The 14,533-nt window shown below is 50.7% G+C and overlaps 1 protein-coding gene across 15 annotated transcripts in view; it reads left to right on the top strand.

Moving 5' to 3' along the window:
- AKAP13 (A-kinase anchoring protein 13) overlaps positions 1–7,309 on the top strand; it is a 179,085-nt gene extending 171,776 nt beyond the window's left edge. For all 15 annotated transcript variants that reach the window (XM_032342095.1, XM_032342093.1, XM_032342094.1 and 12 more), the window contains 3 exons: positions 379–828; positions 1,608–1,941; positions 2,765–7,309. In XM_032342095.1, the coding sequence (XP_032197986.1) occupies positions 379–828; positions 1,608–1,941; positions 2,765–2,814 (834 nt within the window). In that variant the 3' untranslated portion in view covers positions 2,815–7,309. The remainder of the gene's footprint in view (positions 1–378; positions 829–1,607; positions 1,942–2,764) is intronic.
- The last annotated feature ends 7,224 nt before the right edge of the window (positions 7,310–14,533 follow it).

Here is a 14,533-nt window from a genome sequence, read left to right as displayed (position 1 = left end):
GTTTAGCGTGATTGTGAGTTTCCATATCTCTGTGCAGTTTGTGGTGAGGGAAGTCCTCCCCCAAGTAACTGCTACTTAGCACTTTCTGGGAATTATCCTCAGACTGTGCCCACTTTCTTTCTGGAAGCTGTACCAGATCCAATTCCTACTTCCTCCCACCTCCAGAGCACACACAGCCCCCACCCCGGGCAGTGTCAGCAGCATGTGACCAAGTGTAATGAGGCTCTGGGTCCTCACACAGTTGACATTACTTTGGGCTCAGTTGGGGGGGCGCTCCTGACTCCAAGGTTGGAGCGGAGCCCTGGAGCGGACGCGCCGCACGCGGAGGGCGGGGGGATCGGACCGGTCGCAGCTCCCTCCGCCGCGTGTACCCCGCAGGGCGTGGTGCTGCAGCAGGACAGCTACATCGAGGACCAGAAGCTGCTGCTGGCCGAGCGCGCGCTCACCCGGAGCTCGTCGCGCCCCAGCTCGCTGGTGGAGCAGGAGAAGCAGCGCAGCCTGGAGAAGCAGCGCCAGGACCTGGCCAACCTGCAGAAGCAGCAGGCGCAGCACCTGGAGGAGAAGCGGCGGCGCGAGCGCGAGTGGGAGGCGCGGGAGCGGGCGCTGCAGGAGCGCGAGGCGCGGCTGGCGCAGCGCGAGCAGGACGTGCGGCGCGGCCAGCAGGACCTGGAGCGCGAGCGCGACGAGCTGCAGCTCCGCAAGGGCGCCTACCAGTGCGACCTGGAGAGGCTGCGCGCCGCGCAGAGGCAGCTGGAGCGGGAGCAGGAGCAGCTGAGGCGCGACGCGGAGCGGCTCAGCCAGAGGCAGGCGGAGCACGACGCCCAGCAGGTGCGGGCGCCCGTGGGGAGGGCCGGCCGGGAGAGCGGAGTCCGGGGCGCGGAACCCCGGGAGGAGGGGGGGGCACGCAGGCCTGGCTGTGCGCCTCACTCGGCGGCTGCTCCCGCGGGAAGCCCCTGGGGATGATCTTCAGTCGGGGGCGTCCGTGGGCGTCCGTGCACCCATGGCCGACCCGCCTGACGGTGGACGCTCGTCCTGGGCTGCCGTGGGGGTGGGGGCCGACGTGCCCCCCGGGAGAGGAAGTTCAGGCAGCCTGTCCCAGGGGCGCGGCACAGGGTCTGCAGGGAGCCGCTGGCGGGTGGAGTCCAGCCGCATCCCTGTAATGGTGCAGGGCCGTGTAGGGGGCGTCACCGGAGGTGGGTTTCGCCTCCGGCTCCCCACCCCCCTCGAACGGGATAGGCTCCCCCACGCCCTCAGCCCTGCAGTAATTCTGTAGGGAAGTCAGTCTTCACCCAAGCAGCCCTTTTCTCCAGAGAGTGGGGGTTCCTTTCTGCGCTGCCTCCTCCAGGCGCTATGAATCCTTCGGGGTGTGGACATGCGGTACCTGAAGGACCGCAGTAGTGGGTCAGAGCTGATGTCTGCAGCACTGTCCCCGGTACCACGTGGGGGCTAGGCAGAAGCCCTGGATCCTTCTGTGGCAGGGGCCCGTGGCATCCCAAGGAAATGGGTACATGCCACCCCCACAGCTGACCTCAGCCAGCGTGGAGTGAGCGGACCCCAGGGCTGCCACCGGCCCCTGACTCAGAAACTCTGGTTCTGACCCGGCGCAGGTGTCACAGCAGCACCGCAAGCTGCTGCGGATCCCGTCCTTCCTTCCCAGCCCGGAGGAGCCCCCCTTGCCGCCTGTACCTTCCATGGCCAAATCGGGATCCCTGGACTCGGAACTCTCGGTCTCCCCAAAAAGAAACAGCATCTCTCGGACACACAAAGATAAGGGGCCTTTTCACATACTGAGTTCCACCAGCCCGCCAGCCAGAGGCCCAGAGGGTCAGAGCCAGACCCCCGCGCCGGCGCCCGCCTCCACCCGCCTGTTTGGGTTAGCGAAGCCGAAGGAGAAGAAGGAGAAGAAAAAGAAGAACAAAGGCGGCCGCTCTCAGCCCGGGGGTGAGTGACACGCGTCAGGGCTCCCCACCGCCACGTTGCTCCTGGGTCCAGAAGCGGGGGGCAGGGTTCGACGGAGGGGCCATCCGGCTGTGTCAGAGCTGCACCGCCGTCCCCCCGAGCCCACGTCCCTGCCTGCAGAGGGCGGCCCGGGCTCCCGGGGCTCCCGGCAAGAACGCTGGCGCAGCGGGCATCTCGGACCCCTCTGTGCACCCGGGTGCCAAGGGGAGAGCGCAGGTCTCGGTTTGGGGGCGTCTGTTACCCAGCGTGGGGGCTGAAACTCACTGCAGCGAAGACCGAAGTCTTCCCCGCTTTTCTGTAGGCCTAGTCCGGTCATCAGTAGAACTAGTACTTGGTGAGCATTGCCCCAGGTCTGGTTAACCCTGCGGGTGGCCGTGTGACATAGGTGACACCAAGACCAGCGAACGTGGCTGCCCGCACCGAGCTCGTGATCAAATCCCAGTCACCAAGGCTCCCCGCGTGTGCAGCCCTTTCCCCAAGTCCTCCCTCCGTTCCTTCTCGTCAGGATTGCTCCCTCCTGTCTCTGGGAGAGATCAAAGAGAAGTTTCCATCTTGGAGCCTGTTTGTTTGTGAATAGCAAGTCCACTGCTCTGTCAAGTTGAAGGGACCCGTGGACCAGCGAAGGGTGTCAGAGGACCTCGAGCTCCTAACCCAGTCCGGGAGCCCCGGTGGGCGGAGGGGGGTGACTGCCCACCAGGCCAGCATGTGCTCCCTCCTGCCAGACTCGGGCTGAGGGGGTAGGGGAGGGAGTTCAATGAAGAGCAGTTTTTTCCTGAAGTTTCCTCCTTGCTTTCCCCTTTCCCAGATGGCCCTATGTCAGAAGTGCCCACAGAGGGTGAAGAGATCTTCTGCTGACCCTGCCCTCTGCCATGGCTGCCGCCGCCTGTCCTGGCCCGTGGTCACCAGCCCCACCTCTCCTCCTGGTCCCGGGTGTGGTCTCTTACCTTGGACACAGAGCTGCCCCACATCCCGGACCAGAGGGACAATGATCTCGAAGGTCAGGGTGGGGCAGGAGACCCGGGCTCAGCGGCTGCCTGCGGCTCACGCCGACAGTAGACGGCCCCAGAAGTCCAGGCGATGGTTTCAGACACGTCAGGAGTCTCTAAAGGCTGAAAGAAGTGTGGAACTAAGGTCTGAAATTCTACCTTTTGAGGGACACAAGCAACAGGCAAACGGCAGATAGTTTGGACTTGGTCTGTGTACATAGTTACCCTTCTGCGTATACACGTGGGGTGCACCAGAACTAAGCACCGTCTGTAGCGGAGGCCTGGTCAGCTTGGCACAGGAGGTGCCACCCGGCCCTGCTCCAGGAGCACGCGGGCACTCGCCTCGTACCCCCCTAGTCGTCCAAGGTGGTCCTGTCACCCTGCCCCGTGCACACCTCCTCCCTTTCTGCATGTTTCATTTTAGAAGGGATGGCACACGTCTGTGAAAACCAGTAAGAGAAGGGGTGATGTGGTTAAAAAGCATATATATAGATAGATACATACGTATATATGTGCATGTGTGTGTACATATATACATGATCTATACCACCTTCATTTTGGTGTTTGTCATTTAAAAAAAAAAATCTGTAATTTTAACATGAAATCCAAAGAAATTATAGTCTGGCTTTCCAGGATGTTTGCCCACATACTCTGGGCGTAGATGAAGTAGAGAAGTGTCCACGTCCTGACTCCTGCATGGTGACACTTTTTGGTTGTCACTGACCCCCAGCCTCCTTAATACCATCCCGAGGGCAGCGGCTGCCGCGGCAGCAAGGTTGTCCCCACCCCTGCACTAGGACAGTGGTCCCCGTCGGTTCAGGGGAAGGTGTTCGGCCCCTCTGTCGTCGTCGTCATTTTTAGACCAGTTCAGCCCGAGCGGTAGCTGGCCCCGGTGTGGCTGGGAAACGTGCTCGTTCTGTAGCGGGAGGCCAGGGCAGAATTTGATTTCTTGAAGTGTTTCTCTAGTCTAAAGGTCTGTTGGTTACTGTACTCCACCCCCTCGAAGGTGTGTCCCAGACGCAGCCTGGTTTCCCTTCTGTCTCCCGCGCTGGCGGGGATCCCTGACTGCTGGAGGCTCGAAGCCAGTGCTAGAGCAGGACGGTTCCCGGAGGTCCTCGAAGCCCCCGTCTCCCTGCTGGACTCCATACTCCCCCGCGGGGAGACCCTGGAAAAGTCTGTGCTTTCAGTGTGCCCTTCCTTCCTGCTTTTTGCCTCTCAGGAGCATGGGTCTTCGAACATACTTTTTAAAAAAACAAAAATCTGTAACTTGGTGCTTGTTGATGAATTGCAAGCTGGCCTTGCAGATGGAGATATTTATCTTTCAGTTTATTTGAAAGAGGTCTGGTTTAAAACTGTTAGCTTAGACTTATTTATTTTGTGTGTGTGTGTGTGTGTTGTGTGTGTGTGTGTGTGTGTGTAAGGGTGAACATACCAGCCCAACGGTTCCCGCTGTCTGGTCGATGCAGAACGTGAACAGCGCTGCTCGCTCCTCCGCGTCTGTCCAAGTGCCTTGAGGGCCCAAAGGAAAGTGAAAGGTTGGGGAAGGGGAATCCATTTCCTTCCCTCTTCTCACCCCCACCTCCTCCTCGGATCGAGGGAGGTCTTCTCCCTTGCCTGAGTCAAGAGACTTGTCACCTGGGAGTTACATTCACCTGTTTGTGTCTCAGAAATCTCTTAGCCTGCAGAAGCAGACTGTAAGAACAAAACCAGCTAAGCTCCTCCTCTTTTGAACCGCGGTGTACCCCCACACACACCCCGGGCAGTGAAAAGATGGGTTACTTCCTGGCCTTAGTCCACCCAGCTCCGAGCCACAGCCACGCCTGCCACGGTTCTCCTCGAAGCACATGGCATGCAGGGTCTGTCCCCCTCTGGGGCTCGCTGTGGGCCGCTGGAGGGAACGGCACCAGGGCGGGAAGCCTGCGTCGTCCTCGGTGTCACCTAGGCCAGGCCCCGTGTTCCCTGAGCTCGCACTCGGTGCTGGCGAGATGGGCCCTCACGTCTGCGCCACTGATGTGCTGTGGACCCCGAGTTTCTGGCCCTGCTGCCCTGCTTAGCGGCAGCTTGAGAGTATCTTTTACGCTCAACTAGCTCTGAGGTTTGGGCTGCTTTGCGGGTGGTGGTGATGGTGGTGGTGTGGCCTGCGCCCGCCCCCGAGTCACTGAGCTCGCTCAGGTTCGGGGCAGACCCATGCAGAACCGGATTTGGAGGGGAGCCTCCCGCGTCCGCCCCACCTGCCCACCTTCATCGGAAGCCCAGTCCGCAGCGCAGAGAGACAACGGCTTCCTGAGAGCCGCGCTGTGACAGGTCTTTCTCGTCCCCCCTGGAAACTGAACTCCGGGACCTCCTCTGCTGTGCTTGGAGAGCTGCCGGGGTTGTTGCTGCTTGGGCTTGTCACCTTGAGAACCACTCTAGTTCCGGAGTCTGAGGTCTCGTCTGGGCTCTTTTCTTGTGAGAAGGGGTCATCTGCCCCGGGGACTCGAAGGCCGTTCCCTGTTGTGTCCTCCAGGAAGCAAGTGCCTGACGCCAGCCAGAGCCCCCAGATTTCCGGAGTCTAGTGAAGTTCCTGGAGGGAGGCTCAGTTCTGTCTCAAAAATTCTATCATCTCAGAAGTTGTCACCCCAGTTGGGTGACATGCACTTTAAATGCTCTCGTCTGTTGGCTTTTTTGGGACAATCCGCTGTGTGAACTTTTCTTCTTTGAAAACAGAGGGTTAAAAACATGCAAATTGCCATGATTCAGCCTTTGCCAACATTCCATTCTCTACCCCCATGAGAGTGATCTGTGGGGAAGAAATCCTTAGCAAGATTTGGTTTTTTTTTTTTTTTTTTGAAAAGGTACGAATCTTCCCTTTCTCCTCTTACGTCTCAGGGTAGCACCACTGACGTCTCTTTGAGAAGAGAATGCGCCCCTCATTCTCTTCCTGAGCCCCTAGGAACTAGCAGGAAGCACAAATTTTCAAGACCCTTGGGGTTTGTTGTACCTTTCCTGGGAAGGGGGGCAGGTGTGGGGGTGCAGGGGTTTAGTAAGGTAGACTCCGCCTTAAGCGAGGGGCAGAACCATACCTTAGAGGCCAGGACTTGATCCAAAAGTTGGGGGTTCACAGAAGTACTTAATATTTCATTGCTTGGTCTCTAAGGCTTCTCCATAGCCAGTTCTCTCTCCCCGAGGATTTGGGCATTTGCCCCAAGGAGGGCGCGGAGGGGGCTGAGTCCACTCCAGTGCTGATGGGTGACGGGTTGTGCCCAGGCCAGACGAGCCCTGGGAGGGTGTTGGAGACACTGTTCCGGTGATGGGCCTCTGGCCGCACACACGTGGCTTGGAGGGGCCCCGAGGGGATCCGCAGCCTTGGCCTGTGGAAGCCCGGAACCAGCCCTGTAGGTTCGACAGCCGTGGTTGAGTGACACGTGTGCCTCGCGCGCCCAGCTTCCGGCTGGACACACACGTGCCGGTGGTGCCGGGCCCGCGTCCTAGCCCCGCGAGCTCGCTGACACACAGACGAGGGGAGGGCAAGGAGTTAGTTCGTTGTGGTTTGCGTCTGTTTTCTTCCAACATCGCCTAACATTCCTAGTTAACCAGAGCTTTGGGAGCTACTGCCTGCTGGCCAGGTTTTAAAGTGGAAAGTATTTTAGTGCTGCCATAAAAGGAAAATCAAAAAAACAAAAACAGAAAAAAGGAAGGGAAAAACAAAGGCTTCTTTCCTTGTACTCCTCTAATTTGTCAAAAGATTGACAGGCCTTGAATAAATTCTCCATCTCGCTAAGGTTGAAAGCCGGGCAAACCCAGCCGGCGAATGGCCTCCGGCCCCAGACCACGCCCCCCTGCTCTGCACACCCCGCCGAGCCCGGCCTATGCCAGGGACCCCTCTCTGCCGCAAGGCAGAGGGTGCTGTCCCCCCAACCCTGCCCCTTCACCCCCGATACTCACCCAGCTTGAGCTCTCCGGCCTTTCGCAGCCACCCTCCAGGGGCCCGTCCGGTCAGCTTGCCCATGGTCATGGTTCAGCCTGTGGTTTCCTGTGTTCCTTACCCGCTGCGGGCATGCGAGACGCCCGGACTGCAGGAGGGCAATTACCGTACACCTCATACCTCTGCTTTTGTGGTTTTCAACTGCTAGACAAACATTTCTGTGCTAGATTCTTTTAAATAAAAAGGGGTTAAAACCCAGATGCTGTATATTAATTTGTAATTATGTATAAAGTAAAGCAGTTTTAAACTGTAAAAAAAAATTTTCAGTGTGTTTTCTGGGATTTTGCCACAACATACTGGCATTGTATTTTATTTATCTTCCTGTCTAGTTACTGGCTTCGGACTCTACTTGTAAAGTCCCCTCCACCCTTTCAAAAAATAAATGTCCTGTAAGTCTCAACTGTTGCCATGTCATGTTCTATCCCCGTGGGTTGCCTGGAGAGCGTCTCAGAATAGTCTGGGCTCCCGATAAAGGGGCATCCCCCACTCCAGTAAGAGCCCCCTCCCCAAAGAGAACTTCTGTTTCTAATGTCCCTCTGGGAACAGGAGTCAGGAAGAGTCTGTAAACACTCAGCAGCTCCTCGGAGACATTTTCCTGGGGCCCAGATGCAAACCAGGGGGCTGGAGGGATGCGGCACGGGGCTGGCCAGCCTCAAGTCATGGGATCTGTGCCTGGAATCAAAACTATTTCCAGTCAGATCAGTGCAGTAAAATCGTCCTTTATCATTGATTCTACTCTGTTAAAAGAATTAATGTGAGTTTGCCTTGTTTGACAACTTTCTCCACCCCATATGACCCCCCAGGAAGGGGACTTTGGGGGCACTGGCAGAGTAGGAGGACCCTAAGCTCACCCGGTTCCACAACTAAATGTGGAAATGAGGCCAGATCCAGGAGGGGAGGAAAGGGAGAGACACTGGGGAGTGAAACAGATCACAGCCCTCCACGGGAGGGAGGGAACATGGCCCAGAAGAGGGGAGAGAGACCATCGCACCGGGGAGCCTGCACAAGGAAGACGAATCCCCGTGACATTTTGCTTTGAAAACCAGAAGGGCTGAATTTCCCAAGTTCTTAGAACCAGTGGGACTTAGAACCCAGAACCCAGACCATTAACAATCAACCAGCTTGGCTCTGGGAGTCTGGAGGGCAATAGGAAGCTGAGTCCTCACCCTTAAAGAGACAGCACGACAAACAGCCCAGGGAGATAGTGCTGGATCAGCATTCTGAAACCCCCCTGGGACCAGAGCAGGGAGAGTTATTTACTAATCTCCGAGCATGTGCAGGAGGGGCAGAGACCACTGGGGGACTCTTCCAGGAACAAAGGAGCTGGCAGAGGCCATCTCCCTCCTCTACCCCCCAGCCTCAACACACAGCCGCCTTCTGGAACCAGGGAGCTGACCTTCACCCCCCAACTTGCCGACACCCCACCCCACTCTCCCTGCACTGCAGCAGACCCTCCCCCTCCAGCCAGGCCTGCCTCAGTCCTGGCGCTGCGGGTCCCTGCCCCCAGAAGACTGCGAGAACCCTGCCAACACTTCCGGTCCTCTCCCCATGTGCTTGGCTGATCCGCCCCCTCCGATCCGGCCAGCCCGGGGCCCCGTGGCTGCAGGCCCCTTCCTGCAGAGCACTGGCACACAAACCTTGCTAACACTGCACGTCCCGCCCAGCACTCTTTGGAGATCCACACCTGCAAATACACTCTGCGTAGGCGCCCGTCCAAAGGAGTGCCACGAGCCGCAGTGTGCAAGCAGCCCCGACTGGAGCCAGCACCACTCCAAAGAGACTCCTGCCCCAGGGAGAGAAAAAGGCAACCGTATACACCAGTCCAGCTGCAGCCCCAGCAGTGGGCTGGGGACAGACACCTGGTCGGACTACAGGCCCCACCCAACAACAAAACCTCAGGGCCAACACAGGGAAAGTGCCCTATAGTTTGGTGATACTACATCTCTGGCAAATGTCTGGTCTGACTCAACTCGAGCCCAGGGCAGCACCACACTGGCCCACTAATAGTACAGGGACCAAACTGTGCCCTCAGCAGAGCAGAGAGAACCACTGAGGGTGACTGACTGGCGAGAAGAGAGTCAGCCACAAACGTAGGCTGCGTGCAACACACAGAGACCCACCACCACCAAGGGTCACCTGGGTGGCTTAGTCTGTTGAGCATCCCACTCTTGATTTAGACTCAGGTCATGATGCTGGGTTCACGAGACTGAGCCACACATCAGGCTCCAAGCTCAGCACTGAGTCTGCTTGAGATTCTCTCTCCCTCTCCTTCTGCCCCTCCCCCTGCTTGTGCTCTCTAAATAATAATAAGTAAAAAAAAAAATTTTTAAAGGAGATACGTTTGAAGCTCCCAGGTTCTGTACTCCAGGGCACTACAGGCCCTGTTCTTCATAAGGCCACTACTTGCAAGAGTGGGAGACATAGGTTACTTTCCTAATACAGAAACAGACACAGTTAGACAAAATAAGGGGACAGAGGAGTATATCCCAAATGAAAGAAAAGGACAAAAATCTCAAGGGACCTAAATGAAATGGTAGTAATATGCCTAACAAAGAATTTCAGGTAATGACTTTGAAGATCCTCACTGGACTTGAGAGTGGGGGACCTCACTGAGGCCCTTAACAAAGAGAGAGAAAACATAAAAAAGAACCAATCAGAGATGGAGAACTCCGTAAATGAAATCAAAACTACATTAGATGAAATAAATAGACTGAGAGGAAGCAGAAAAACAGATCAGTGACTTGGAGGACAGAGTAGTGGAAAGCAATCAAGCTGAGCAGGTGAGAAGAAATATACAGCATGAAAATTGACTTAAGGAACTCAGCGATACTATCAGGCATAACAACATTCACATTATAGGGGTCCCAGAAGGAGAAGACAGAAAAGGCAGCAGAAAATTTGCTTGAAGAAATAATAACTGAAAACATTCCAAATCTGGGGAAGGAAACCGAAATCCAGATCCAGGAGACACAGAGAGGTCCAACCAAATTAACCAAAGGAGGCCCACATGAAAACAGAGAAATTAAATGGCAAAAAGCAGTGACAGCAACAGAATTTCAAAAGCAACAATGACAAAAAAAAAAAAAAAAAAAAAAAAAAACCCAGTTACATACGATGGAAATCCCATTAGGCTATCAGCTGATTTTTCAGCAGAAACCTCAACAGACCAGAAAGGAGTGGAATTAAATATTCAAACTGCTGAAGGAAACCAACCTGCAGCTGAGAATATTCTATCCGGCAAGGCTATCATCCGAATAGAAGGAAACAGAGTTTCTCAGACAAAAACTAACATACTCCATGACCACTAAACCATTCCTACAAAAAAAAAAAATAATAATAATAATGAAGAGTGCTCTTTGAGACTGTGGACTCTGAGAAATAAACTGAGGGTTTTGTGGGGGGGGTGGTTGGGTGAGCCTGGTGGTGGGTATTATGGAGGGCAAAAATTGTATTGCATGGTGCACTGGGTGTGGTGCATAAACAGTGAATTCGGGAACACTGAAAAGAAATTTTTAAAAATAAAAATGTTTTTTAAAAGAGGACTCTTTAGAAAGGAAAGGTCATAAATAGGAGTAAGAAAAATAGGAAGCACAAAGGCAGTAAGAATATCTGTAAAAATCAGTCAAAAGACTCACAAACTAAAAAGATGTAAAGTATAACACCATAGACCTAAAATATGGGGAGGAGAGAAATAAAGAATGGGTTCAAACTTAAGCAACCATCAACATAATATAGACTGCTACATGTGAAAGATACAAAGCTATTGGTAACCAGGAATCAAAAACGACTAACACATTGCAAAGAATAAAGAGACCTTTCTCTTTATTCTCTAAGCATATCACTAAACACAATCAGCAAAGCATGAGAGAGCAAGAAAAGACAGGATCAGAGATAAAATACAAAAACTATCACAAAACAAGTAACAAAATGGCTAACCAAAATGGATAAATACAAATCTATCAATAAGTCCTTTGACTTAAATGGACTAAATACTCCAAAAGACACAGGATGACAGTATAGATTAAAAAAAAAAAAAAAAAGACCCATCTGTACGCTGCCTACAAGAGACTCATTTCAGACCTAAAGAGTTCTGCAAATTGAAAGTGAGGGGCTAGAGGGGCGCCTGGATGGCTCAGTGGGCTAAAGCCTCTGCCTTCAGCTCAGGTCGTGATCCCAGGGTCCTGGGATTGAGCCCCACATCGGGCTCTCTGCTCAGCGGGAAGCCTGCTTTCTCCTCTCTCTCTGCCTGCCTCTCTGCCTACTTGGGTTATCTCTCTCTCTCTCTCTCAAATAAATAAATAAACAAATCTTTAAAAAAAAAAAAAAAAGAAAAGAAAGTGAGGGGCTAGAGAACCATTTCTCAAGCAAATGGATGTCAAAAGAAAGCCAGTGTAGCAGTAGTTACATGGGACAAAATAGACTTTTTGAAATAGACTTTAAAACAAAGACTATAAAAAGAGGCAAAGAATACTACCATATAATAATAAGGGGGACAATCCAACAAGAGGATACGACAATTGTAAATATTTATTTATACAACATGGGAGCACCCAAATGCATGAAACCATTATGAACAAACAAGTGGAATAATTAACGGTATTATAATAGTAGGTAGGGACTTTAACACCCCATGTACATCAATGGACAGATCATCCAAACAAAATAAACAAGGAAACTGTGGCTTTGAATAACACACTGGACAGCGATGGATTTAACAGATGTATTCAGAACATTTCATACTAGTACATCCACAAACAAACACATTCGAGTGCACAGGGAACATTATCCAGAATAGTTCACATATTAGGCTACAAAATAAAATTCAACAAATTCAAAGAGATCAAAGTCATAGCATACATCTTTTCTGACCACAATGCTATGAAACTGGAAATCAGCCACATACACACACACACACACACACACACACACAAATCCGGAAAGACCACAAATACAAGGCAGTTAAATAACATGCTACCAAACATTGCATGGGTCAACCAAGAAATCAAAGAGAAGGAAGTCAAAACATACATGGAGACAAATGAAAATCAAAACAATGCTTCAAAACCTCTGGGATGCAGCAAAAGCAGTTCTAAGAGGGAAGTTTATAGCAACACAAGCCGACCTCGAGAAGCAAGAAAAATCTCAAACAACCGAACCTTCCACCTAAAGGAGCTAGAAAAAGAACAAATAAAACCCTAAACCAGAAGAAAGGAAATAATAAAGATTCACAGAAATAAATAATAGAAACTTAAAAAACAAAAACAGTAGACTAGATCAATGTAACCAGGAGCTGGTTCTTTGAAAAGATCAACAAAAGTGATAAACCTCTGGTCAGAATCATTAAAGAGAGAGAGAGAGAGAGAAAGGACTCAAACAAAATTGCAAATTAAAGAAGTAACTAACACCACAGAAATAGAAACACCTTGAGAGAACATTATAAAAAGCTATATGCCAACAAATGGAACAACCTAGGGGGAAAAATGGATAAATTCCTAGAAACATAATCTCCCAAAACTGCATCAGGAAGAATTAGAAAATTTGAGCTGACCGATTACTGGCAATGAAGTTGAATCAGTAATCAAAAAACTTTCAACAGGGGCACCTTGCTGGCTCAGTCAGTTAAGCATCCCACTCTTGATTTTGGCTCAGGGCATGGTCTCAGGGTTGTAGGATGGAGCGCCACATAAAGCTCCATACTCAGCGTGGACTCTTCTTGAAATGGTGTGTGTGTGTGTGTGTGTCTCCCTTTCCTCCCTCCCCTGCTCACACTCTCTCTTGCTCACTCTCAATAAATAAAATCTTAAAAACAAAACAAAACAAAAATCTCCCAACAAACTAAAGTCCAGGACCAGAGGTCTTCACAAGTGAATTCCACCAAACATTTAAAGAAAAGTTAATACCTATTGTTCTCAAACTATCCCAAAAAATAGAAGGAAAGTTTCCAAATCCATTCTGTGAGGCTAAAACCAGATACTAAACCTGATACTAAAACCAGAGAAAGACATCACCAAAAAAAGAAAGAGAGAGAGAGGGGGAGAACTACAGGTCAATATCTCTGATGAAAATAGAGGCAAAAAATCCTCAACAAAATATTAGCAAAATATTTGCAAATATTTGCTAAAATATTAGCAAATCCAACAATACACTAAAAAAATCATTCACCATTCACGGTGATCAAGTGGGATTTATTCCCCAGATACAAGGATAGGTCAAACATTTGTAATGCAATCAACATCATGTCACATCAATCAGAGAAAGGATAAAAAAAATATGATCATTTCAATAGACACAGAAAAAGTATTCAACAAAGTACAATGTCCACTCATAATAAAAGACTTTAGCAGGGGTGCCTGACTGGCTGAGCTTGTAGAGCACGTGACTTTTGATCACAAGGTTGTATGTTCAAGCCTCAAGCTGGGTGTAGAGATTACTTAAAAATAAAATCTTTAAAAAGCCCTCAGCAAAGCAGATTTAGAGAAAACATACCTCAACATAATAAAGACCATATATAAAAACCTACAGCTAACGTCATACACAATAGGGAAAACTAAGAGCTTTTCCTCTAGGGACAGGAACAAGACAAGAGTGTCTATATCGCCCTCGCCCCGCAAGGACGACAAGAAGCCCCAGTTCAGATGCATCTTCTCTCTCCTTATTTCCGCAAGTCTACACACTTATATACGCTTACATGACCAATCAGCGAGCAGGGTACAGGAGGGAGCGAATCAGGCTGTGCACCTAAACGAACAATTTCGCTAGCAACCAATGCTGTTTACTTCCTCTTTGGGCATTCCGCTTAGTCTCACGAGGCAATCCTAACCTGGCAACTAGCCAGGCGCCATCTTTTAATGGCGGAGGCTGCCCTGGCCAGGGGCCTGCCTCCGACATGTCTACTCTCAACACTTTTATTCAGCATAGTCCTAGAAGTCCTAGCCACTGCAACAGACAACAACAAAGGAACAAAATGCATCCAAATTGGTAAGGAAGAAGTAAAACTGTCACCATTTGCAGATGACTTGTTACTCTATATAGAAAACCCAAAAGACTCCACCAAAAATCTCCTGGAACTGATAAATGAATTTGGTAAAGTTGCAGAATACAAAATCAACATGCAGATATCTGTTGCATTTCTTTACAATAATAACAAAACTGCAAGAAGGCAAATTAAGAAAACAATCCCATTTATGATTGCACCAAAAAGAACGTAGTAATTACAAAACATTGATGAAGGGAAATGAAGAGGAAACAAATTGAAGATGACACAAATGGGAAGACATACCATGCTCATGGATTGGAAGAATATTGCTAAAATGTCCATACCACCCAAAGCGACATAGATTCAGTGCAATCCCAGTCACAATAGCAACAGCAATTTTCACAGAACCCAAACAACCCCACAATTTGTATGGAACCACAAAAGACCCCCAATAGCCAAAGCAATCTTGAAAAATCTGGAGGTATCATGATTTCAAATTTCAAGTTATACTATAAGCTGTAGTAATCAAAACAGTAAGATACTGGTACAAAAATAGACACATAAAACAATGGAACAGAATGGAAAGCCCCCAAATAAGCCCAAGATTTTTTTTAATGTTTATTTTTAGCTTTCCAGCAGATTCTTTTT

This window comes from Mustela erminea, chromosome 5, assembly GCF_009829155.1.
Source record: "Mustela erminea isolate mMusErm1 chromosome 5, mMusErm1.Pri, whole genome shotgun sequence".
Taxonomy (NCBI): domain Eukaryota; kingdom Metazoa; phylum Chordata; class Mammalia; order Carnivora; family Mustelidae; genus Mustela; species Mustela erminea.
This window is presented reverse-complemented; position numbering and strand designations above follow the sequence as displayed.